Genomic DNA, 25,293 nt, shown 5'->3' on the forward strand with positions numbered 1-25,293 from the left:
GGTGGTGACGCTGGGCTGTGTTTCTGCAGATTACACCTATTTCTACAAGGGCCGGGACTACTGGAAGTTTGACAACCAGAAACTGAGTGTGGAGCCTGGCTACCCACGCAACATCTTGCGTGACTGGATGGGCTGCAACCAGAAGGAGGTGGAACGGCGCAAGGAGCGGCGGTTGCCCCAGGACGACGTGGACATCATGGTGACCATCAACGACATGCCGGGCTCTGTGAATGCGGTGGCCGTGGTCATCCCCTGCATCCTGTCCCTCTGCATCCTGGTGCTGGTCTACACCATCTTCCAGTTCAAGAACAAGGCAGGCCCTCAGCCTGTCACCTACTATAAGCGGCCAGTCCAGGAGTGGGTGTGAGCAGCCTAGAGCCCTCTCTGTCCACTCAGTCTGGCCAGGCAGGCCCTTCCTCACCAGGGTCTGAGGGGCAGCTCTGGTCACTGCCCACTGGAGCCAGCAGGGCCCTAGGCTAGGGGTCATGTAGTTGAAGTGGTGGGCGCATTGGCCTAGGATGAACGTGGGGCAGGGAGTGATGGCAGCTGTGCCCCAGGGTGTGTGTCTGGCACCCAGATGCCAGCCTTCTGTCCTGGGTAAACTGCTCCCTACTCAAGGGAATAGGCCAGGCCCCATGCCAGGTGGAGGCCCTGTGGTCACTGCATCCTGTGGTGTCCATGAGACGCCACGGCTTGGTTCCTGGCTGGACCCAGCACCTTCCGTGGGAAGCCAGCACTAGTGCTCTCAGTCCCATCTGGGAGAAGCCACCAGTCCTGGTCCCTCTTTGCCAACACCTGCTGGTCAGATGTCCCCCCACCCCCACCCCACTGTTCTCCAAGGCTACAGGACCCCTGCTGCCAACACAGTGGGCAACAAGACGGGTTTCCCCTGCTGGCATGCAGCAGATCCCTCAGGAAACCTGCTCCACACATCAGGGTCTCCTCTGAGACCCAGGATTTAGGGTCACTTGCTGCAGGCAGGGCTGTGGCCCAGCCGGGTCTCACGAGGACCCAGCTGTCACATCTTGAACATTTAAATGTCCTGTCTCTACTGTTTAAAGTCCCATTCTGCAAAGGCTGCTTGAGGCTTTAGGTGAATTAGAGGTGACTGTCTTGGTGATGAGGCCGGTGACAGGCCACGCCCCAGGTGATAAGGACCACGGTGCTGCTAAGGCCACTCTAACACCCAGACACCCCAGGAGCCAGGCCCTCCTCCTGAGGCTAACGCACTGGGGCAGGAGCTGACCCTATTTCTGGAGGCTGATCTGAGTTTGTGACCATCCTCCACTCTCCTTACTTTCTCCGTTCCCTCAGTCTCTAGCAGCACTCCAGCCTGTAGCTTGTGGCCTGGGCTCAGCCTGACTGGTTATGAGGCAGAAATGGCTTCAGGCCAACACCCTCACGGCCTCGGGTAAGGGAGTCAGGGCAGCCTTCTCAAGTGCTCAGAGCCCATACCCCCCACGTACCCTGAGGCCCACTCAATCCCTCAGACGGGAACCGGTGTTCCTATCATGAGCTTGGCCCTTGCTAACCCAGCTCTCTAGGCCATTTTCCTGCGTTGCTCTTTGGAAAAGAGCAACCCCATGGGTAGTGGCCCCAAGCCTAGGGGCCCACCCTACACTGTCTCTGGCAGGAATTCCTAGGGCTCAGCTTGCCTCACTCCAACCCAGTAGAGGCAGCCCTGCTTATCACTGAGACGTCCTGGGCAAGACCAATGGGTTCAGTGATGCCCGCTGGCTCTCTGCCAAATCCAGGAGGTGGTATCAGTCTTCAGGATGCTGCCACCCTGGCCCTCTGAGCCTACAAGGACCTTGCCCCCACCCTGTGACCTCTGGTCTTTGGGTCAGCTTAACCTGTAGGAGACAGGGACTTCTGTTGCCCTGGGAGCTAACTGTCTAAAGCAAAATCTCTTGTCCCAGAGGCACCTATTGGGCTCCACTGTGTTCCCTGTCATTATCCTTTTGTGTTTTGTTTTGTTTTTCTCATTTTGGCCAAGGGCGGGCTCCCTGGGGCGGGTGGGGAACAACTGCGGAGATATAAGTGATTCATAGGTTTGTACACTGTTTTATACTTTGCAAAGCACTTTATTAGCTCACACCTGTCCACTCACATGAAACTAGTGTAGGCCCTGGGAGGCCAAGGGTAATTTTCATCACGCCCTCAAATGAAGCACAGAGAGGTTACTACGTGCCCAGGCCGTCCAGTGAGCTGGCTGGGCCTTGGTCTCCACCTGTGGACCCCTCTAAGGTCCAAGATGAGATCAGAAGTGTCTCTTTTATCCATCTTTTCCTGGCCTCCTTTCTCCCCTTCCTGGTCCCTCTCCACTCCTCAGGTTGGTGCTCTCACTTCTTGAATGCTCTAGGCCCCGCAGGCTCCCGTTGGCTCCTAATACTACCAAGGTCAGCTGAGAAAGAGCAGGAGATGGAGGCAGGCAGCCCAGGCTGCAGATGTGAGGGATGCAAGGCTAGACCCGGAGAGGGCTCAGCCTGGAGGCTTCCAAACTCGGATTATCCTGCCTTGTGATTATCTGTTTGTCCATCACCCCAGGACAGAGCAGACAGAGGGGCAAAGCCCTGGGGGTCCCAGAGCCCAGCTTCCCCTCAGCCTGGGGAACATCATAGCATTTCAGTGTCAGTCACATTTTAAACTGATCAGCCTTTGTATAATGTTTTTTAAATCATTTCTAAATAAAACAAAAATACAGTCTGTCATTTCCCTTGAATGTGGGAGAAACAGGTTCTGAGAGTGGCCTAAGAAGCTTCTGGGAGGAGAGAAACAGGGTACTTTGGGGTGTCCAGGAGCTGCCTCATTCGTCTCATCTGCCAGCCCAGCAATCACACATCCCTCTCTCCAAGAGGCCCAGTGGAATCGGGTCCCAGAAATACAGCCTGACAATGCCTCACTGGGGTCCAGGCTGGAGGAGCAACCTCCCCTGGTTCAGGAAGTCACCGCAGCAAGGTCTTCTCTGCAGTCAAGGCCCACCGTGCAATGACCAGAAAAGCAGGAGCCGAGTTCTCAGCAATAAGGGACAAGTGAGGTCAGTGGCTTTAGGGTCTCACCACGAACCCGCGCCTGGTTCTGGAAGTCAGTGACAGGGAAGCTGAGCCAGGACCCAGATGGCTGGAGCTGTGGGGTGTGGGTGAGCACGAAGGCTGAGGTGGTTTGGGTGTAGGATGGGGAGCGAACAAATTCAAGGTGTCCCAAGGCGCTGCTGTGGAGGCAGCTCGGCCGCGACTTCCTTCCAGGCCCCTCGACCTTCTCAATCCCAGTCTGGGGCGCCGGTGGGGCTGGGGCGCGGGGCGCGGGGGCGGGAGGGAACAGGCTGAGAGAGACACTGGGCCGTGGGGACAGACGACAGCGGCCGGACCGGGCGAGGCGAACAGAACAGGCGGTGAGCGGTGACTCGGAGGGCGGAGTCAGTACCAGGAGGTGCAGGCGATGAGGAAGCGCACGTCGTCCAGGGGCCCCCAGGGGCTGGGCTCGGGCCCAGGCCGCTCAGGACCCTCGGGCGCCGCGGGCTGGGGTTGGGGCTGCGCCGGCCCCGCGGCGCCCTCGCCGCCGCTCAGCTGAGCGCCCATGGTCTGCAGGAGTAGAAGCCCGTCAGGTGCTCGGCCAGCCCTACGGCCCCCTCCCCGCCCCTCCGACCCTCACCTCGCGCGGCGGGAGCAGCGGGTCCCGAGAATTCCAGCGCCGGCCTCCACGGTCCGCTCGCCCGCGCCGCTGCGCCGGGAGGAGCGATCGCCGTGACGTCACCACCCCCCGGCCTCCAGAGCCGTCCCTGGCCCCGGGGGCGGGACCAACAAGCTCGACCCCACCCACCAGCAACCGGCCAATCCCGTCTCAGCCTGCGGTGACGCGCCCTGCGCAGCCAGACCAATAGAAGGCCCAGCCCAGCTACTGAGGAGCCGCGGAGGGGGAGGCTGTGCAGGGCCCGGGCAGTCAGGCCAGCAACCTCCAACTACGTTGGGTCAGAGAGGGCAAGCCTGCCCCACAGCCAGGTGCCCCCGGATCCTCAGACCAGCCCTGGGGGGAGCGGACTTTCACCAAGTATGAGGCTGAAGCTGAGTGGAAAATGGAGTAGTGTGGTGGGAGCCTGTGGCGGGCGGGCGTGCCCCTGCGCATCCTCCCCCATCTTTCCCCGGGAATAACAACACATTCAGAATGATCAGAAGCAGCTGCCTTTAATTGGCTGGCACAGGACAGCAGGGCTCTCAGCTCGCTGCCAGAAGGCCTGACAGCTAGTACACGGTAGATTTTTGCAGTAACTAGAGTCAGGAGATGGGCACTGGTGAAGAAGGGTTGGGCACCCAGCCACCTGATACCAATGAGCTCTCCGCCACATCCGGGACACAGTGGGTGGGACGTTGAGAGGGAGCCAAAGTTCAGAACCAGGAGCCAACAAAACGGCATGGGAGGTGATTCAGGTAAGGCTAGGGAGAGAGGAAGGTGCATTGTCAGTAAATGCTTTGCACAGAGCACACCTCACCCTCCATTCTCAAGGTGCTTGCCTCCAACCTTACCCCAGGCCCTTTGTTCCAGCTTAGCCCTGAAGAACCATATTCAAAGCCCCTTCCAGGTTCCACTGATCCCTTGAGTTACAATCCAATGTAGAACTCTCAATGGTTAAAAAGTAAAAGTAATTTCTTCCCTGTTCAGATGGGTCAATAATTTATTCAGCCCAGCCGGCCTGGCTCAGTGTTTGAGTGTTGACCTAGGAACCAGGAGCTCACAGGTTTGATTCCCCGTCAAGGCACATGCCTGGGTTGTGGGCTAGATCCCCAGTGTGGGGAGTGTGGAAGGCAGATGATCAGTGATTCTCATCATTGATGTTTCTCTCTCTCCCTCCCTGAAATAAATGAAAATATGTTTAAAAAATAATTTATTCAAACTGTTAGTGGTCTTAGGTTGGATCTTCAAGGGTCAAGTCCAACAGACATGAAAGAAAGGAACAAGGGGGCTCAGACAGGGGAAGGGATGTGCCTAAGCCACAAATCCCCCAGTGGCAGAGCTCAGGCCAGAACTTTCTTCCTGCAAGTGATAATCATGTGCATGATTATAAAAATGAAGTACATATTTCTAGTGCCTGACACCTTTATTTTAAGGTCTCACAGGCACCTCAAATTCAGTGAGTTCAAAACCAAAGGAGAATAATGAGTTTTGTCTCTTCTTTCCAATACCCATTTCTTTATCATATCAAACTGCAATGCTGACCAGTGCTGCTGACTACATGACTTTAAATTTCTGAAATTTCACCATTAAATGCAACATTTGCTATAATTTTTCAGTAGGTACCAATAATCAGGTTACAGAAATTTCTGTTCTTAGGTTACTAAGAGTTTTTTTGTTCTTTAGTTAAATGATTAATGGTGTAAGTACTGTCTTTTTCTTATGAAAGTCTGTTTCAAAAGGGCAGGGAGTGTACATTTTATTTATTATCACATCACTATTGTCTGGCACATAACAGGTGCTTTAAAAAAGCTGTTTAACAAATGACAGAACCACTGGTCCCACTTTCCTGTTCAGACCCTTTCCACAGCTCTCTAGGGCTGACAGCACACAGCCTGTCAGTGTGGTCTCCAAACTGTCCCATCACAATCACACAGGGAAGCTTATTAAAATAACCACACATGGTTGGGCCCCACTCCAGACTGAGGGAATCAGTAACTGAGGGATGATGCCAGGAATCTATGTAAACAATCATCCAACATAGACCAAAGGTCAAAATCATAGGTCTATAGTCAAAACTTCTTGACATGGGGGAGGGAGATTGGGAGCCTAGGTGAAAAAGGTAAAGGGATTAAAAAGTACAAATTGGCAGTTAAAAAAATAGTCATGGGGATGTAAAGTACAGTATAGAGAATATAGTTAATAATATTGTAATAACTATGTACCAGTCCTTCTAGGGGAATCACTTCCTTGTTATATAAATGTCTAACCACTATGTTGTATACCTAAAACTAATATAATATTGAGTGTCAGCTCTAATTGGAAAAAAAGACTTGACATGGGCATTCAGTCCCCAACACTCTTGGAATAATAGTTTTCCCCTTCATACTCTTCTGTGTGTCTGTTTAATGTGCTTCCCCACTCTATCTATGCATATTCAATTACCTACTCATTCCTGAAAGCCCAGACTAAATGAACTGTCCTTTCTGGATCCCAAAAAGTGTCTCTTAGAGCTTGCCAAGCCACTTACGGCACCTTTTATTTCTTCTTTGAAGATAGCTAAGAGTATGTGTGGCCACTGCAACTTTTCTCACCTGCTACACTGTGAGCCCCTCAGAGGCAGAAGTAGCACTAAGTTGCCTATCCCACATGAAGCCTTGTCTTTAGGGCTCAATGAACATCAGGCGAATGAATAAATGAAGAAGGGAGAATGAAGGGAAATACTGCCCGCTGCAAGTGCTATTACTGGGCACTCGACCCGCTTTGCAGTTTCTATTCTCATCTAGACGCCTGTGCTAGTTGGGTGTAGCATATCCTGGGAAGAATCCTCAATGGGGAATAAGAGAGAAGGAGCCTGAATACCCAACACCTGCTGCTCTTCCAAAGAAAGAAGAGATTCTAGAGATTCACACCCCTGAATCTCCAGGATTGAGGCCCAAGAACCCACGTAAAAAAAACAAATAAACACAAAAACCCAGGTGACTGTGCTTGTGATGCAATCCCCACCCCCAAGTCCATTAGGCACCTAAGGCCTCCTCAGTTCCTAAGGGCAGCCTCCCCTCCTTCCCTCAGTAAACAGCTCTTTTCTGTATCAGTCTGCCGGCTGGGGCACCGATACACAGGCAGATACAAACTACATGTGGTAAGTGATAAAATAAGACAGACCAGAGGGAAGCTTTGCCCAGAGAGAAGATACACTGAACCAAGTCTTCAAAGACAGGGATGAGCAGATACTCAGGCAATGCTTGCAGCTGTACCCTATGACAGCCCGGCATTGTGAAGGTGTGTCCTCACACGCAAGTAGAACCTACAGGTATGAATACAGTGTGGCTCCCATTATAGGTGATCTCCTTCCCCTACCTTCAAAGGGCAGAAGAGAGACCCAGATACCTGTCAATGAGTGAATCCCGCATGCTGGTAGCAATGGTGCTAGGCTGGGCTTCATTCAGCTTAAAGACACTCTCCACCACCGAAAGCTCTGTGCTGGTTGTGTCCAGGCCACAGAAGGCACACCAGTCGTTCACCACCATCCCAGCAGCGATGACCTCGCTGCCCCGGTTCACAGTGCCCGCCTGCAAATGATAGCTCAATATGGATCGTAACATCAAAAATCAAAGTTTCTCCCATCCCTGATGAGAACTCCCCCCAAACCCTGCTCCCTGACCTGCAGCCCAATCCCAACCTGTGATGGGTAATAAGCCCAATAATGCAGGACAAAGGGATCTGCTTCAGCAGGAGACAGAGAACAAGAATGCTTACCACAAGGGGGACCTGAAGGAGAGAGGACAGTTCATCCTGGTCTTCAATTGAAGTCTTGGGATGTACCAGCCCTCCCTGATTGCTGAAGACACAGTAGCTTCCTACTAACACCTGGTCAGCCACTGTCTGTCTGAAGACTTCCACTTTGAGCACATCAGCCAGGATTTCTTCTGTCTCCTGTCAGTCAGAGGTACTGTGCTCAGCGCCCAGGGCTTGCAAGTCAAAGAATCCAGGGTCCTCCATGCCAAGAACCACACAGGGCTTAACGCCCTAAACCCCCATTCCTCTCCTTCATAGCTGCATATGAAAGCTTGATCCAGAAAAAGGAGGGGATACAGCTTGGAGCACAGTTGAGGCCAGCTATGGAGCCCCTAATATCCATGCATACCCTGAACAGCCAGGGACTGCTCTCCATACCACCCTTTAATGCGCACTCAAGGTTCAAGTGTCAATCATCTCTCCTGGGCCTGGCTAGTTCCTAATTCTGAAGGATTAATACCCTCTCCAGCTTCTTTCTTATACTGACCACACCATGGAAGGTCTCTATTATCACTATTCCAATGAGTAACTAAAATGTGAGACCACAGGTATAAAAAGAAACCATAAGAGATACCCCTATTTCCTGCCTGACAGGTAAGAACGGTGACTAGCCATTTACTAGGCTAGTACTGTGACTCTTGGACCAAGCTAGGCTGCCTTACCCTGTCCAGGTCTGGGTGGACCAAGGCCACATAGTCATTGCAGGTGGTGACATTGCCCAGGGCTGAGAGCCGCTCCTCCACCCGCCGGATCTGCACTGAGTCTGGGAGGCAGTTTCTAATATGTTGTAGCTCCTGGTCAGTAGTGTTGTTGGGCACCAGGAGACCGTGTCTGTTCCCTGGAAAGATCCAAATTGCGGGGTGGAACAAGGAAAGACCATGAATACACAGATACCTGCTGAGCCCTGGAAGCTGAGGATACAACCCAGCCCAATTAATTAGCTTTCCCAGGAAAGCTTTAGGCGAACTCCAGCCCTCTAACCAGTTGATCCATATAACACTAAGAGAGACCAGGAGTCCTACTGGGCAACCCGAGACAGCCTAGGAGTCTGTCCCAACACACAGTACCTACTTTGACAATACCAACCAGGGGGACCTGGACTAGCAGGAAGTGTTCTTGGCATTAGTTATATATTTTGCCACTTAAAAGATAACACCACACACCTATTAGAATAGCTAAAATTTTCAAAAGAACATCAATACCAAGTGTTGGCAAATATATGGAGCAACCAATAGGAGTGTAAATTGTTTAACCACTTCAGATAATTATCTGGCATCATATAGTAAACTGAATATTCACATACCCTGTGACCCAGCCATTTTCTCCTAGGTATTACATAATCAATACATGTACTCACTAAAAGATATAGCAGCACTATTTATAACAGACCAAAATGAAAACTACCCAAATGCCCACTGTCAGTAGAATGGATAAATACATTGTGATATACTTACATAAAACATACTATACTATACAGAAACGAGAATGAACAAACTACAATTATGTTGTAACAACAATGACTAAACCTCTGCCTCCCTCTACAAGGGCACAATTCTGTGAACTTCTTAATTCTCAGTTGTTACCATTATAATATAAAATAAAACAGCAATGGTCAGGCTCACTTCTCCCTAGTCACATCAGAACTTCAAGTTCTGAAGTCATGGTTAGGAGTAAGAGTGTTTTGCCTTCGTTAGAAAATACTGCCCTGGCCAGTGTAGCTTACTTAGTTGGCTAGTGTCATGTTGTAAAATCAAAAGGTTGCGGGATTGATTCCTAATTAGGGCTCATGCCCAGGTTGCAGGTTCAATCCCCAGAGTGGGTCAAGGAGGCAACCAATTGATGCTTCCCTCTCTCGCTCAAAAAAAACAAACAATAAGAAACAAAACAAAAAAGAAAATACTCAAAGGCTAGCATCATCAGGATTATGATTTTAAAAAATTAAAGGAACAAACTCCTATATGAGCAGAACTAGAAATAAGGGGTGGCAGTAAACAGAGATTCAGCTCAAAGACAGTCAATGGTGCTGAGGGGTAGGATAGGGACGCCACTCAGAGACATGGGGATTTAAGATTTAAGTAACTGAACCGGTTGCCCCAGAATCTTAGCTTTTTAGAAATCTTAGAAAAAGCAATTGACCCAGAGTCAGCAACAGGGGAGAAGTCTGATCTTGCCTCACTCCAGGTGTGGCACCTGGTGAGTCACTTCGGTTCTGTAAGTCTCAGCTTTCCCATCAGTCGAATTAAGTCAATAATCCCTACCTCCCAGGGCAGTGATGGCGAACCTATGAGACGCATGTCAGAGGTGACAGGCGAACTCATTTTTTTGGTTGATTTTTCTTTGTTAAATGGCATTTAAATATATAAAATAAATATCAAAAATATAAGTCTTTGTTTTACTATAGTTGCAAATATCAAAAAATTTCTATATGTGACACGGCACCAGAGTTAAGTTAGGGTTTTTCAAAATGCTGACACGCCGAGCTCCAAAGGTTCGCCATCACTGTCCCAGGGTCTTCGCGAAGAAGGGATGCGAACAAGGGTAAGAGTGAAAACACTGAATGCTACTTGTTGTGACTACAACCCGGAAGCCTTCTCCAGAGGCTGGCCTGCCCGCAGAGTCCGCCTTGGAGGAACGCCTGGAAACCCCCGGGGCCACCTGCCAGGGCCAGAAGGAAAGGTGCCGGGAGGCCCCGCGCCCTCCGGCGTCCGCCCCGCTTACCCACACACATCCGCCCGATGATGCGGCAGCCGGCGATGGAGGCGTGCACCACGGGGATGGTCTCGGCGAGCTCGCCCTCGAACACGCTGCGGGGACACGGGCTCGGGGGTCACGGGCTGCGCCCTCGCGGGCTCTGCCGGCGCCCCCGCCACCCAGCCCCTGCCCGCCACCCATCCACACACGCCGGCGGGCTCCCGTCGCACCTGTAGAAGTTCTCCGAGCCTCCGATGGCCACCAGACAGTAGGTGTTGGTGAGTTTGGCAAAGCAGCCGATCTCACAGTTGTTCTCGAACGACGCTCGAACCGCCATGAGGCCTGGGGGCGGTGGCCGGGAGTTCAGGGCCGGCGGGTCCTCTCCGGCCCGACTCCTGGTCCCCCGGGGTGACCCCTCCGGCCTCACCGCGACCCCACCCCTCCGGCCCCACCGCGGCCCCACCCTCTCGGCCCCTCAGGTCTCCGGTCCCGCCCACTGGCCCCTCCGAGTCCTTCGGCCACCCCCGCCCCATGACCCGGGGACCCCGAGCTGACCTTCCACACGGACTCAGCAGGCAACCAGAAACTCGACGCGCTACGAATGGGCCTTCTTTGCCCCAAGTAGGTTTCCGTTTCCGCCTCCGCCTAGGAGACTTCCGGGAGAGCCCGGCGCACCCAGCCGCGCTGGCGGCCTCTCTAGCTCCACCCTCTGGGTGCACTTTATGGTTGCAATCGGCCGGTTGTGACGTCACCTCGCTCCGCCCCCCGCATGCTCACACTCAGGCATTCACTCATTCGCCATTCATTCATTCTTCATTCATTCCTTTAGGAACTTTATAAATATATATATATATATATTTTTTAATTGATTTCAGAGAGGAAGGCAGGAGAGAGAGATAGAAACATCAATGATGAGAGAGAATCATTGATCAGCTGCCTCCTGCACACCCCCTACTGGGGATCGAGCCCGCAACCCAGGCATGTGCCCTTGATCGGAATGGAACCTGGGACCCTTCAGTCCACAGGCTGACACTCTATCCACTGAGCCAAACCGGCTAGGGCTCCTTTAGGAACTTTTTTTTAAATAATCATTTATTCTTGAAAGTATTACATATGTTTCCCCACCCCCACCCGCCCCACCCCCAATTGACCAGGAACATTTTAGGAGGCACAGTTCACCTCCTTGTGGCTGGTTGGATGTGAGGCATACAAGAGGAGCCGGGGATGTCTCACAGATGAGTTGATGATGGAGAATTTACTGAAATAAAGCCTGAAGAGGAAGAGCAGGTCTGGGGAGGGTGACATATTGAATGTGAGGTCTGAGACAGACGTGGCGGGATCTGGAGCCCAGGGGGGAGTGAAGCGCTGAGATTCGGGGCTGAAGCCTGGGGTGCATGAGGTCACCCATAGAGGTGAGACCAAGTGAGAAGTGAGAGCAGGACAGAGGTTGGAGAAAGAGGCACAGTCAGAGAAGTAGAGGAAACCAGGCTGAAGAAGGTACTGGGGAGAGGAGAGGATGGATGAAGCAGAGTCTTAGGGAGGGTCCAGAGTAGGAAAGGGTGTGGGGCTGACTGGCTCCCACTATGTGCCCCTTGCATGTGCTTGATCACTCACTCAGCAGCCACTTTCTGTCCCTTGGCTAGATGGTGCTGATCAAGGGACGGGCACTCGTGGACAGGATGTACTTGACCCACATTTTGTAGGATCTACAAAAACCATAAGAGCTCTCAGAATGTTACAGTGAGGGCAGAAAGTGCTTGGAGCCCTTTTCCCCCCCTCAGCCCTCCTGTAGCCATCCACACTCCTCCAGAGAGCCCTCCATAATTGCACTAAATGGTGCCCTTCCCCTGCCCCCAAGGCACAGTTCCATAACACCATCTTCCTAGGGACACACCAAGCTGCTACTGGGTCGGTCATAACATGTCTGCTTTTGTTGATTTGTATCATATATAATACTGTCCCGGGCAGGTGGTGAGCTCAGGAAAAGGACCCACAACTTGTCAGAGCCTGTGCTTCTAGGAACACTCAGCAAAATGTGTGTGTGTGTGTGTGTGTGTGTGTGTGCATGCATGCATGCCGTTGTATATCCTCTTCATCCTCCCCAGTTCATCTCAGACCCACTCCCTCAGTCCCCTTCCTAATAGCTCTTCACCTGGTTCACTCTACCAGGAATTCCTCTAACCCTCTTCATCTGTCCAAATCCTCCTCATCCTTCAAGGCCTGGCTCAAGGCTGCCTCCTCTAAGAAATTTTTCTCCCCAATCTGCCATCACCATGACTCTCTGCCCTTCACTCTCTACCAACCTCTTTCATTGGTTTGCCTTTAATTAGATACAGCCTTGTCTTGCTGGCCAGTGGTTTAGGCATTTAATTCTAATTCATTTGTCAGCCCTATGGCATGCTCAGCAGGGCTGGGTACACAGCCTAGATACAAGCAAATACTGGTTGGTGCATGTTCTGGTGTGTGTGTGTGTGTGTGTGTGTGTGTGTGTGTGTGTGTGTGTTTATGTGCATATTTATGGTCTGTGGATCCTGAGGGGTCTACAATGTGACTGAATGCATATATTTTGTGTAATCATTCATTTAGTCAAATGACATTTATTGTGCTTATGGGTGTGCAGCTAATGCGTGTGAACCCTGTAAGTGTGCTATGTATATTGTGAAGGCATTTGGGGCATCACTGCGATGTGTATATTTAGTATGCCTGGGCACATATGAATCGTTGATATTGTGGGTTGTGTCTGTGCAAAAACACAATCATAAGAGTAAGAGACAAATTTGGGTCCTTCCTCCGCCACTTACTTCGACCTGATTTCAAGCAAGTCATCAAATTCTTTGGGCCTCAGCTTCCATATTTATAAAATAGGGAAGATTAACACTTATGATCCTAGGATTGTCTACCTACTAGAGGTCTATCTTGCAGGATGTGAAGATGAAGGGGAGACATAACTGGTGTGAAGTGCCCAGCACAGTGGCAAATAACTGAGGGTTCCATTTCCCTGTGTGTGTGCATCTGTGCATATGCATATGTGTGTGTGTGTAAGCAAGAATCCTGAGCACAGGGAGTGTCTAACCTGGGCTTCTAGGCATCCTTTCCTCCCCGTGCAGCCTATGCCTGAGCTTCTACCCCAGAGTCTGGAACCTAACCAAATCTAGTCTCAGCAGATGTAGGAGGGGCATGTCCCTGCTGGGAGCATGACTAGGACTCAAAGCGGCTTCGGAGCAGCTTGAACTTGGACTTGTTGAACTTAGTGATGAGGTCCAGTTTGCTGTGTCCCAGGGTCAGCCGTTTCTCATCCCCAAATGGGCCATTGCTACTGCCATTACAATGGTCACCTGTGGGTCTCCCCGGGAGGCCATGCTCAGGTCCCTGCCTGGCACCCTGCAACTGATGATACTTGGTGATGAGGTCCAGCTTGCTGTGGCCCAGAGTCAGCCGCTTCTCATCCGCAGAGCCCACTCCAGGCTTGCGAGCATGGCTCGGTCTAGGGAGACTATTGGGCCCCGGCCCCTCACCCCGGAATGGGCCAAACTTTGTGATGAGGTCCAGCTGGCTGTGGCCTAGGGTCTGCCGTCGCTCATCTGGACCCTGCTTGCCAGCCCTGGCTGAGGAGTTGGCTTCAGGGGGCCCTCTGGAGCCCCCAGTCTTAGGGTACTGTGGCAGGAGGTCCAATTGGCCATGGCTGTGGTTTGGAGGCAGCCTCTTATGCTCTGGGTTCCCATTGCCAGGTCTGGGGGAACCTGACTCAGGGGCACCCCCAGCACCTTGGGCCTGGGGCAGGAGATCCAGCTGGTTGTATCTCTGGTTTGGGGATAACCTCCTGTCCTTTTGAGCCTGCTCACCAGGCCACAGGGAGTCTGAGTTGGAGGTAACACGAGGATCAGGGCCTCTTGCTTCTCGAGCTCTGGGAAAGGGGATGAGGAGATCCAGCTGGCCATGGCTCTGACTCAAAGACACCTTCTTCTCCTCCACTGTCTCCAGGGCTGTGCCAGGTACCCAGCGACCTCGTGGGGGGCAAGGCTCCTGGCTCGCTGGGAGCCCATTCTCTGGGAGCCTAGATAGGGCTGGGACACCCCGGGAGAAGGGGAGGAGGGAGCGTGGGCGAGTAAGCAGAGGTGACCCCACTGCCAGGGTCAAGGGGCTGGTGCTACTGTGGTTGAGGGCAGGGGAGGACTGGGACCACAGGGACGCCCCCATCTTGCCCAGGTTGGCCCTGTAGGGCCCTGGTGGTGAGCCATGGTTAGGATCTGACAGCTGGCGTTGGAGGGAGGGCTGGCCACTGGCTTTGCGACAAGTAGGGCCTGGGGATGAGGACCCCATTCCTGTGTCACTGCAGCCACCGCCTCCTGGTAGAGCAAGGTAGGAGGAGCGGCCCATGAGAGGGGAGTGCTTGATGCTGCTGAGGCTGGTGCTGGAGGGCGATGAGGACCTGCGGCTTGGGATGCTGGGCCCGAAGGCCAGGGCCGCCAGAGGAGGGCACGGTGCCCTGGGATCCTCGCCGCTGCAGAAGCCCTCCACAGGCCGTGACTCGGCATACAGACAGCGGAACTCCCGGTCAAAGTCTTCCACGATGCGGCCCCGCAACTGCAGCACCATGCTGGTGTGGGCCTGGCTGCAAAGCCAGGTGAAGCTGGGGGCAGAGTGTCAGGGTCAGGAAGCAAAGTGCAGAACCCTGGGCCTAGGCAGGAGTCACAGCAAAAGACAACTCCACCACCACCACTCCAAGTGAGGGGCAGAGCTCTGACTACAGAGTCTGTACGGGTCCTAGCCCGGCTTGGTGACTTGGGCACGTGGTATCCCGTCCCAGGCCCTCAGCTTGCCCATCTATAGAATGGGCCAGGGGCAAGGTTCTCTGAAGTCCCTCCAGCTCCGAGGTAAAATAGTTATTTTCTATGCCAATAGCATTAAAGTAATCCTTCCACATAGGAACCACTTCCAGGGCCCAGCCTGGGGCTGCTTCACTCCCCCCCCACACTGTCCCCTGAGCCCTGCATAGTGCCTGGCGGTGGCAGCTGTCCAGCCCATGTTGGAAGAGATGGATGAGTGAATGAAAATTCCAAGCTGCCAGATCCCAGGTGCCCCTGCCAGCCAGTGGCCCAGCCCCAGGCCCCTCTGCCCCGGTCCTGCTCGCTCACCTGTAGCTGCCCGCCACCACCTGCTCACAGTCGACGATGACGAACTTCTCCAGGGCCTGTCCCGTGAAGCGGCGGCCCGCCTTGCTGCAGTATGTGTCCCCACATGTGCTCCGTACACGCATGTTCTGGACCAAGGAGGGATGAAGGTTCGGGGGTGATCTTGAGAGAATGGGACTCAGGCCATGTCTAAATCCCATGGGGTCTCTGACCTTAAACAGCTAAAGGAACCAAGTCCCGCACTCCCATGGACCCCCCTCCCCCGCCCTCAATGTTCACTAACCACCCAAGTGACTCTTCTGCCCTCCCTGACTCCCCACCCCACCCCTGGTGACTGCCCCTGTCCCTCACTGACCGGCAGGTGCCCCCCATTGAGGTCCATCTTATAGCACATCTCCAGGAAGTGGCTCAGGTGCTCCTGAGCCAGGAGCAGGTAGACAGGGACGCCACGCCGACTAGAGGCCTCCATGAGGTCACACAGGAGCTCCATGTCTGTGAATATGTCCATCACCACAGCCACCACCTGGAGGAGAGAGGGGAAGCTCAGCCTTGCCAGAGGCAATGCCGGGGTCCCAGGAAGAGAGCGCTGGATGGGAAGGCAGGAGGCCGGACCCCGCAAGAAAACCTGCACTGAAAGGGCTTTTGGCCATGACCTAGCCCTGTGGTTCTTAACTTAAGCACAGGGAGGTTTCGCTGTCTTAAACTGCCAGACGTTGTATGAAAGTTTTTGTGTGCATTTTTTTCTGAGGACAGAGTGTGTATCTGTCATCAGGTTCTCAAAGATGTCTGTGGATCAACTGCACCCGTCTGAAGCTTCACTCCGCATACGGGGAAACGAAGGCCCAGAAGGGAGAAGGAGCCAGAAGCAGAAGCCAGACCCCAGTTCCCAGTCTGGGTCCTCACTCTCTCCCCACTAGCTCCAGCCCTAGCTCTGGCCCAGGGACTGTCTGTCTGAGGTTCCCTTCTCAAGGATCAGAGCTTCAAGCCAGGCACTGGGGCCTTCAATGTCCTTTGCCAGACCTGCCTCAGTTTCCCTATAAAGCTACAGAGGTCTGCAAGACATCTTACAACCATGGATTCCCTCACTCCACCCATGCCAAGTGGGACCAGGTCTTCTCCTCAGTTGAGGGGCTGGGGCTTGCGGCCTCCCTCATATAATGGGCTGCGTCAGAGAAGCCCTGCATAACCCCTGGCGCCACCAAACCCCCAACTGTCTGTTCCTCGCCCTCCCACTTCATAGATCTGCTAGGGGACCCTCCTCTCCCAACACGGGCCGACAGGAGGACATGCAGAGCACAGCATTCCAGCTTGAGCCACACAGACCTGGGTTCATACCTGCATTTTGCTACGTCCTAGTAATATGGCCCTGGGTGAGTAGCTTCACCTCCGGAAGCCTCGACTTCCTCATCTGCTAAATGGAGGTAATGGTAGCTGCATCTCAGAGTTATGGGGAATTAAATGTGAAAATACTCAACGCACAACGGAAGCCCAACACATGTTCCTTTCCCGCTGCCTCCTTAACAAACGAGGACATTGGGCCTTGGGTAGCAGGGAGAGGAAGCTTCCCAAAGTTACTCAGAGTCAGTGGCAGCCCAGAGCAGAAGCTTCTGGCCCAGAGGTGAAGGGTCTAGATGGGGGGTGAGGAGGCAAAGTGCTTGGGGATGCCCAGTACATGGCACAGGCCTGACCAGGGATAAGGGAGGAAAGGACAAGCAGGAAAGATCAAAGGGACGGGGTGACCACAGCAGCTGCCTCACTAATAACCTCACTCCCAGTGCCAATTAGACCTGGCCCTCCCCTGCCCGGGGCAAAGGCAGGCCTGCGAGGGAGGCTCCCAATGAACAGTTGAGATCCCGGCATCCTGGCTCCTGCTGTCTGCAAGTCACCCTCCGGGCTGCTCCCCCAGACAAGGGCACCGAAGCCAACCCACTGCAATCCTGCCTAGGGCCATGTGATTCATCCCCCTGCCTCCTGAATCAGGGGTCCTCTGCCGCAGGCCCAGCTGGAGGCACCGTGCACAGGGGTGAGGGGTGGATGGAGACGTGCCAGGAGTCAGGGCTGTACCTGAGTCAGGACCCTTTCCTCTCCTTCCTGAGCCCTGGGCTCTATTTTACCAACTGACTGCACCTTCCTGAGCATGTCCCAGCCCCTCTCTGGCCTCGGTTTCCTCCTCTGCAAGTCAAAGGGTGCCTCCCATTTCACCAAGGTTGGGATTCTTGGTTTGGGGATCATAAACTTTTTTGAGAATCTGATGAAAGCCATACACCCTCTCCCCAGAGAGATGCAGGAAGGATCCCTGTCTGCAACAAGCACGACTTTGCATGCATTGTCAGGATGTTTGTGGAGTCCTTGAGGGCCATCCTGTTCTACGCTTATCCATAGTGACCCTGAATGCCAAGGGGTTACCAAGATAAATAAAATACAGCGCACCCTCTAAGAGCTTGTGGTCTGACAGGTGCTGCACCGAAGCTGCGTGTCCCTGGGCTCATCCCTTCCCTCCCGGGGCCTCAGCTTTCGCATCTGTGAAATGAATAACTGAAGAGATGAGGTCCTTACCGTGCGGGCCTGGCTGAAGAGGAAACGCAGAAGGTCTTTGATGTTCTTGGTCTTGTCCCGCTGAAAGTGGACCACAGCCTGGGTGGGGCTGAAGCCCGTGGCCTGTGGAATCTCAGGCCAGCCCAAGTCCAGGTCCGGGGGGTCTATGTCAGAGGCCGTGGGAAAGTAAGTGCCCGAGGTGACTTCTGAGAGCAGGCTGAGGCGGTCAGGTCCTGAGGCCTCCAGTCCGTGGGCCTCACCCAGCTCAGGACCCCCCCGCACATGGCTGGTCATGTAGTCCACATCCAGGGAGCTCAGGAAGGGCAGTTCCTGCTCCTCCGAGATGACCCGCAGGTAGGCAGCCTCACCCCGCTCCAGGAGGGCGTCGGCCGCCAGCCGGGCTGCCTCGCTGTGCTGCAGCACCAGTGGTGAGCTCTCCCGCCACCAGGGCCGCTTCAGTTCCTCCACCCTGCCCCGCAGGGGTCCTGCCATGCCCTGTGCTCCCAGGCCCCCAGGCCCCAGGCCTCCAAACATGCCCGCCCACCAGGCTGCTGTCACCCTCCAGTGGGCTCCATGGCCTGCACCCCGCTGGTTGCAGCAGGAAGATAGCAGCAAATGCGTCTCCTGCCTGCCTGCCTGCCTGCCCCAGTGTGGCAGGGCCCCCAACCCGTTGCCACCTAAGTCAGGCACTATGCTCCGCCCCATTGCCCCTGGCTCCTGGAACCTGTTGGGTTAGCCTCACCTGTTGGCCTGCTGTTGGGACTTGCCCTCCCAGGAAAACGTCAGTGGTAGGCCCTTAGCACACTCCCACCCCCCCACCCCCACCCAGCATTACGTGCCCCATCCACACCAGCTCCTAGCGAGTTTCCTTCAAACCCTGACCTTTCAGAGCACCCTTGGAGGTTGTATTATGCCCTTGCTCAGGGACACACACACACACACACACACACACACAGGTAGATGAATGACTCAGGACACCAAGATAAAGATGTCAACACACAAGCATGCAGGCTGACTGACGTACTGAGAGTTGACAGACACGCATAGCCTACAGGCTGACGTGCAGACCACACATTTTGATCCCATGTAAACAGATCCAAGCACTAAGTCAGAGACTAGCCATAACCCCAAACATACCCTGATGGCTATTGCAAGCCTAGCACCCCTGCACACAGGCCCTAATAAGAGCTGAAGGGAATGTCACAGGACTGCCAAGGACATGACCTGTCTGTGGGCCTTATTTTGTTCCCATATGGCCTTGCCACTCTCCACATCCATAGCTGTGGCATCACGGTCACCTGTCCCACCTTCACCCCAGCTCGCAGCCCATCCTCGAGGGTCTAGAGCTGCGGCTCACTCTACAGTTCCCAAGACTAGCCAGGATGTGTTAAAATGCAGAACCCCAGGCTCCACCTACCGGAGATGCTGATTCAAAAGGTCTGAGTGGGCTCCTGGAGTCTGCCTTCTTAAAAGTGACATGGTGCATCCGGGGCAGTGTGCTGAAGCCCATCCCTGAAGAATGCTGTTCCAGAGGCCACATTTCCCACACCCTCAACTCCGGGGAAGCTCTGGGCCTGGTGGGGACCAGACCACAGCCTTCCTCCCCGCCTCAGAAGCTGAGTATTAAATGGTTAGTAAGAAAGGTGGTTTCCAAGAATGTGAGGGGGGAGGGGAACACACTGCGAAGTCAGGAGGCAAACAGGGCTGGCAGGTTTCTTATCTCTGCTCCTAACATGGGCTGAAGTCCCAGCATCCTCAGGAGCATGGGCGGGAGGCTTTGCTCTGGAGAAGCAGGGTCAGCAGATGGCAGCTAGTTGGGGGGCCAGGCCCGGAAGAAGTGGTCAACAACAGAGTAATGCCTGCTTGAGGGACCACCTTCTATGGAGGGTGAGGTCCAATGAGGATGGCCAGGAGGCCTGATGCCATGTCTGGAGACCCTGTTTGGTGCTGATGGCAATTGGTCTATCTGATCTGGGGTCAGGCCCAGAACTCAGGTTCTTTTATGTCCACAGGGTTTCCCGCACGGGGCCCAACACATGCACAGGGGAGCGGGAACTAGGCCCCCTCAGCATCGAGCTGGGCCCTGTGATCAAAGACGAATGAGGCTGGCTTTGTCTTTAAGGAGTTTAGAAATAGGCAAGGGATAGGGGGTGGGGTGGGGGGAGAAAGTAGCCTAGGCCAAGAGCTGACATGTGGGAACACTACATCCCATCTCAGGGGCAGGGACAGAAATTGGAGCAGCAGGAGCTGGAAGGAGACCTTCCCCTGGGGCTGGAGTGGCTGTGTGAGGGGCAGGAGGTTGAGTAAACAAGGTCAGGCCGTGGGAAGGTAATGAGCTGTGGGGCAGCCGAGGTGGCAAGGCTTTCATTAGGGCCTTATCCTCAGATTTATTTGAGGGGAGAACCAGGGCCTTATCTGGGTTGAAGAAGTGCTCCTGGGAGGGAAGGCAGCCACGTTTCTATGTTGCTGAGTCCCTGTGTTAATCCCTCAGCATGCATATGGTATATATTTTTGGCTTTTCTTTTTAAAAAAAACTATTGTAATTGTGGTAAAATATACATAACAAAGTTTGCATCTTAACCATTTACAGTTCAGTGGCATTAAGCACACATGCATGGTTGTGCAACCATCACCATCATCCATTTCCAGAGCTCTCTTCATCTTGCAAAACTGAAACTCTGTACCCATTAATAGCTCCCTATTTCTTCCTCTCTCCAGACCCTGGCAGCCACCTCTCTACTTTCTGTCTCTATGAATTTGGCTACTCTAGGTGCCTCATGGAAGTGGAATCATACAGTATTTGTCCCTTTGTGACTGGCTTATTTCACTTTGCATGATGTCCTCAAGGTTCATCCATGTTGTAGCCTGGTCAGAATTCCCTTCCTTTTTAAGGCTGAATAATATTCCATTGTGTGCATATACCACACTGTTTATCCATTCATACAGTGATGGACACTTGGGTTATTTCTACCCTTTGACTATTGTAAATAATGCTGCTTGAATATAGGTATACAGATTTGACTCTGTATTTTTAGGTATTTCCCTCTATATCCACATTTGTATTATATTTCATTTTTGTAAGTAAAAAACCCCCACACTTAATATTGACAATTTTATATGGTTCGACTCAACATATATACATATAACTATGCAGAACTGTACCTGTGCATGTATGTGCATGTATGTACATGTATGTACTGTGATGTTTGTGTGTCTACTTGGCGGTCTTTAAGCATCTAGCTGCATGTCAGTGTATATTTACCTATGTGTGCATCTGTGTATACATACTCATGTGTGCCTGTCTGGGCAGAGATCTATTTGTGTACATGAGTGCCTGGACAGTGATGGCTTGGACCCTAACTCTGGTACAAGGGAGCTCAATTGAGAAGGGAAGGGGTGGGAAGACTGAGCCAAAGGGATCCCTGGCATCCTGATGATGAAAGCATGTAAATCAAACCCCCCCAGGGCTGCAGGAATGGAGGCCCCTCCCTATGGACCGAATGGGTAAAGGGCAACAGGAGGGTCAGTAGATGGATCCTGGCCATGGGCCTGCAGCTAGGGGTGGGGACCCAGGGTGATGGGAACCATACAGATAGCTAAACCCCGACCAGTGTGTCGGGCAAAGGTCCCTTAATAACTGTTATTAAGAGGAAAAAAAATATTTTCCTGTCCAGGGGTTGTGTCAGGCGCCTGCTTGGCATCATTCTGACATCCTGGGGGACACTTAGCCTTGTCTCTAACCAGCCGAGTGGCGCCTGGGCAGGTGACTGTCCTGTGGGGGTGGTGCGAGCAGAGGCTGGGCTGCAGCCCTCCAGGTGCAGGCTGCTCTGGTGCCAATATTGCCACACACCTTTAATGTGGCACCTCCAGGAGAGGGGAGATAAGGCTCCCGGGGAGAAGCAGCCAGGGTGAGTAGGGGAGCCAGTGTGCCCAACTCCCTTGAATCAAGGCAAAGCAACCTAAGATCTAGAGATACAGGGCCACGTGGTAAGGATTCCCAGAGGTTGGCTTGAGGTGGGTATTAGAAGATGAAAATGATTTCAAGACGTACAGAATGGCAAACAGGGTGTTCCAGGCTGGAGGCAGAGGGACAAGGGCATGCCTAGTGAAGAAAGGTGGGGGCGGTGGTATAGGGAAAGGGCTGTCAGAAAGGCCATCTGGGCCACACTCTGAAGAGGATCTTGTTAAAGTGCGGCCTCTCTGTGCAAAGATGATGACACAGAGGTTGGCAAGATTCCTAGAGTGGAAGCAGTCCCCCGGGGGAGAGTAGCCCAAAGCACCAGACTCCCAGAAACAGCCCAGGTGGGTGTGGTTCACTGACCCTGAGTGCCCCAGAGGCCTCTGGGAGGTCACACTGGCTCTGCACCTAATGTGTTGAACAATCACAACTCTGAGTCACAGTGGCTGAATCTGCAAGATGGGACCAACACTACCTCCTTCACCAGGTTGTTATGAGGAATAAGCAGGCTACTCTGTGTCAAGTGACTGACTGAGGGGAGCAGTAGCCCAGTACCTGCTGATTCCAGAGCTTTTCAGGCCATGAAAGGGCAGGGGCTTGGTGAAGGCCTGAAGACAAATGAAGCAGTGACTGGGGTGCCTCCTGGTCAGTCTCTGGCCCCTTCAGGTCCAAAGGCTGCCCCTGAAGGTGAACATGGCTCCTGGCTGTCCGTGGAGTGTGGCTCTGAGATGCTCTCAGCCCAGTTCAGGAGGCAAGGTCCTCTCCCCATTTTGTATACACAGACCAGTATTCACACCTTTCTTGGGCACTTGGGACCCCAAGGAATGAGAGTTTTGGCATTCTACTTCAGAAAGGCGGCTGTGCCTGTGTCTAGGCCAGGGGTGGGCAAACTTTTTGGCTCGAGGGCCACAATGGGTTCTTAAACTGGACCGGAGGGCCGGAACAAAAGCATGGATGGAGTGTTTGTGTGAACTAATATAAATTCAAAGTAAACATCATTACATAAAAGGGTACGGTCTTTTTTTTCAATAGTTTTATTCATTTCCTGCCCGCGGGCCGTAGTTTGCCCACGGCTGGTCTAGGCTGTAGACACTGTGACTCCCTCACATTCTTCCCTCCATCCCTCTCCATCATCTCATTCAATGGTGGGTGATCCAGTCCCCCTCCCTCCCCCTCTCCATCCACTCCACCCTGCAGGCATTTACTTATTTGTATTGATTTGAGAGAGGGAAAGAGAGGGAGAGAAATTGATTTGTTGTTCTATCCATGTATGTACCCACTAGTTTCTTGTGTGTGCCCTGACCAGAGATCAAATCTGCAACCTGGGTGCATTGGGATGATGCTCTAACCAACTGAGCTACCCAGGGTATACTCTGCATTTATTTAATGCCTACTTTAGGCCAGCACTATGGTTCCAAAGATGAGTAAGACTTGGTCTCTGCCCTGAAGGAATTCAGTTTAGTGGGGAAGGCAGACTCATAATTATAAGTCACAGATTAAACTGAGGTATAAACCAAATGCTTGGGGTTTAGAGCTCATGACCCATTCTGGAATCATGTTCCCACTCCACACTCCCAGCTAGGGAACAGCCCTGTGGCGGGCTTTCTCGGATGGTCAATAGTTGAAGGAGCTGTTTCTGGCCACAGGGAGAAAGCAAGTGGAAAGGGGCAAGCCAGCACAGGCCATGGGTCTGGTTGCTGACTGAAATCTCGAGTGAGCTCTCAGGGCCTCAGCTCCTGCCTGTAAAGCAAGCGGCTGGGATAGAGGCCTCCAAATCCCTCACAGAACCCATATGGTATTCTATCACTTTTTAAACACACACACACACACACACACACACACACACACACACCACACACATTTATTGACTTCAGAGAGGAAGGAAGAGGGAGAGTTAGAAACATCAATGATGAGAATCATTGATTGGCTGCCTCCTGCGTGCCCCATACTAGGGATCGAGCTTGCAATCAGGGCATGTGTCCTGACCGGGAATCGAACCATGACCTCCTGATTCATAGGTCAACGTTCAACCACTGAGCCACGCCAGCCAGGCCTATCACTTTTTGACATCACAGGTCAGTCAGTGCTTGAAGATTCTCTTCCTGGAAATTCCCCAGTCAGGACCATCAGGACCTTTTCTTCCCTAAGTAGAGGGAGGAGTCCTTGACCTGGGCAGGGTCTAGGTCCCAGGCTCACCAGCATGGCTCAAGGGAAGCCCCTTGGAAGCCCCAGAAAACTTGTGATGGTAAGTTAACACCTGGGCAGGGGTAAGTGGGTAGAGGATTATGGCCAGTGTACTAAGATCTGTCCTACCCCCAACCTATGGCCCAGCCCAGTGGAGGGGGTGGGCAAGGCATGGTGGGTTGGAGTGGGGAGAAGGCTAGTTAGATATAGGCAGAACCAGGGCAACAAGTAAAGGAGGGTTGCTCCCAAGGAACGAGTTCTAACACTTTAGGACTGTCCAGTTCTCTGCCCACAAACCTGCCACATTCCCTTCCTTCCCACTTCACACAAATGGCAGATAAAACACCTAGACCAGCATGCGCGCCCCCTTCTCTCTCAGCCCTCACCTCTGAAATCCCTGTCCCCCATCTGTCCTCCAATTTCTGGTCTCAGGAAATGGTTCCCTTCTTCGGTCCAAAGCCCAGCCCTGTTCTCAAGTCCTGGCTTCCACTTCTAGAGGGATATAAATAATAATAATAATAATAATAATAATAATAATAATGCCACCACCTAACATAGGAAGTTTCTTTCCATTAAATAGTGTACATTTAATTAGACTCTTCCCTGCCCCACACACATCTTCAACATTATCCCGTGCTGAGGCCTTCGTTTTTTGTTGTTTTTTAAAATATAATTTTATTGATTTCAGAGGGGAACGGAGAGGGAGAGATAGAAACATCAATGATGAGAGACTCATTGATCGGCTGCCTCCTGCACGCCCCGGACCGGGCATATGCCCTTGACTGGGATCAAACCTGGGACCCTTCAGTCAGGCTAGGGTGAGAAGGCCTTCGCTTTTACCCTGCTCTCCTACCTCCTGTCCAATTTTTTCCCATTTCTTCTCACCTCCCAAGACACCACAGCTGCTGCCACACTCTGCCTTAACCCTTCTCTCTCAAAAATCCTGTTCCTGAAATGGTCTAAAGCCCTACGCCTCACCCGCTTACTCCTGCAGCATTGAGAGCCGCCTCCTGGAAGCTCTCCTCTCCCCTGGCCTCTGCTCCAGACCCTCCCTCCTGTGCCAGGTCCTGCTCTTCCTACCACACCCTGAGCATGCTTCCCCCATGCCCTTCCCAGTGCTCGGTCTACCCTCTGCACTTCACCTCTGGGAGCTGATCCAGCTTTGAGATTCCGTGTCTCTTCTATACCGGACAAGCCCAGTCCTGGGCCCCTGTCCCAATCCTCCCGAGGTCCACTCCTGCCCTCCCTGGGGATCTCTGTTGGCTCGTCTCCCACTAGACAGCTCCTATGCAGACACAATGAAGTGCACCAAAAGCAATGGGGTTGGGC

The 25,293-nt window shown here is 53.0% G+C and overlaps 4 protein-coding genes across 4 annotated transcripts in view; 1 reads left to right on the forward strand and 3 right to left on the reverse strand.

The window, feature by feature from the left end:
• The window catches only part of MMP24 (matrix metallopeptidase 24), a gene marked incomplete at its 5' end in the record, with an annotated part of 44,622 nt that extends 41,916 nt beyond the window's left edge, over positions 1 to 2,706 (forward strand). The window contains one exon of the mRNA XM_081097028.1: positions 30 to 2,706. Coding sequence (XP_080953154.1) covers positions 30 to 367 — 338 coding nt within the window. The 3' untranslated portion in view covers positions 368 to 2,706. The remainder of the gene's footprint in view (positions 1 to 29) is intronic.
• Positions 2,060 to 3,762, reverse strand: MMP24OS (MMP24 opposite strand). Its single transcript, XM_081097030.1, has 2 exons — positions 3,652 to 3,762; positions 2,060 to 3,581 (listed from the first exon to the last, which is right to left on the reverse strand). Exon 2 carries the CDS (start codon positions 3,576 to 3,578, stop codon positions 3,417 to 3,419), a length of 162 nt encoding a protein of 53 aa, XP_080953156.1. The 5' UTR covers positions 3,579 to 3,581; positions 3,652 to 3,762; the 3' UTR covers positions 2,060 to 3,416.
• Positions 3,763 to 4,165: 403 nt separating this feature from the next.
• EIF6 (eukaryotic translation initiation factor 6) lies at positions 4,166 to 10,853 on the reverse strand. The gene is made up of 7 exons (XM_081097537.1): positions 10,711 to 10,853; positions 10,386 to 10,497; positions 10,183 to 10,268; positions 8,127 to 8,302; positions 7,426 to 7,602; positions 7,057 to 7,238; positions 4,166 to 4,430 (listed from the first exon to the last, which is right to left on the reverse strand). The coding sequence occupies exons 2-7, from the start codon at positions 10,490 to 10,492 to the stop codon at positions 4,421 to 4,423; spliced, it is 738 nt and encodes a 245-aa protein (XP_080953663.1). The 5' UTR covers positions 10,493 to 10,497; positions 10,711 to 10,853; the 3' UTR covers positions 4,166 to 4,420.
• A 2,500-nt stretch (positions 10,854 to 13,353) lies between these two features.
• On the reverse strand, positions 13,354 to 18,356 carry FAM83C (family with sequence similarity 83 member C; the record flags this gene model as incomplete). Its single annotated transcript, XM_081097737.1, has 4 exons — positions 13,354 to 14,785; positions 15,291 to 15,415; positions 15,643 to 15,810; positions 17,844 to 18,356. The coding sequence occupies 4 exons, from the start codon at positions 18,354 to 18,356 to the stop codon at positions 13,354 to 13,356; spliced, it is 2,238 nt and encodes a 745-aa protein (XP_080953863.1).
• Between the last annotated feature and the right edge of the window lie 6,937 nt (positions 18,357 to 25,293).

This window comes from Myotis nattereri (assembly GCF_964212035.1).
Source record: "Myotis nattereri genome assembly, chromosome: 8".
Classification (NCBI taxonomy): domain Eukaryota; kingdom Metazoa; phylum Chordata; class Mammalia; order Chiroptera; family Vespertilionidae; genus Myotis; species Myotis nattereri.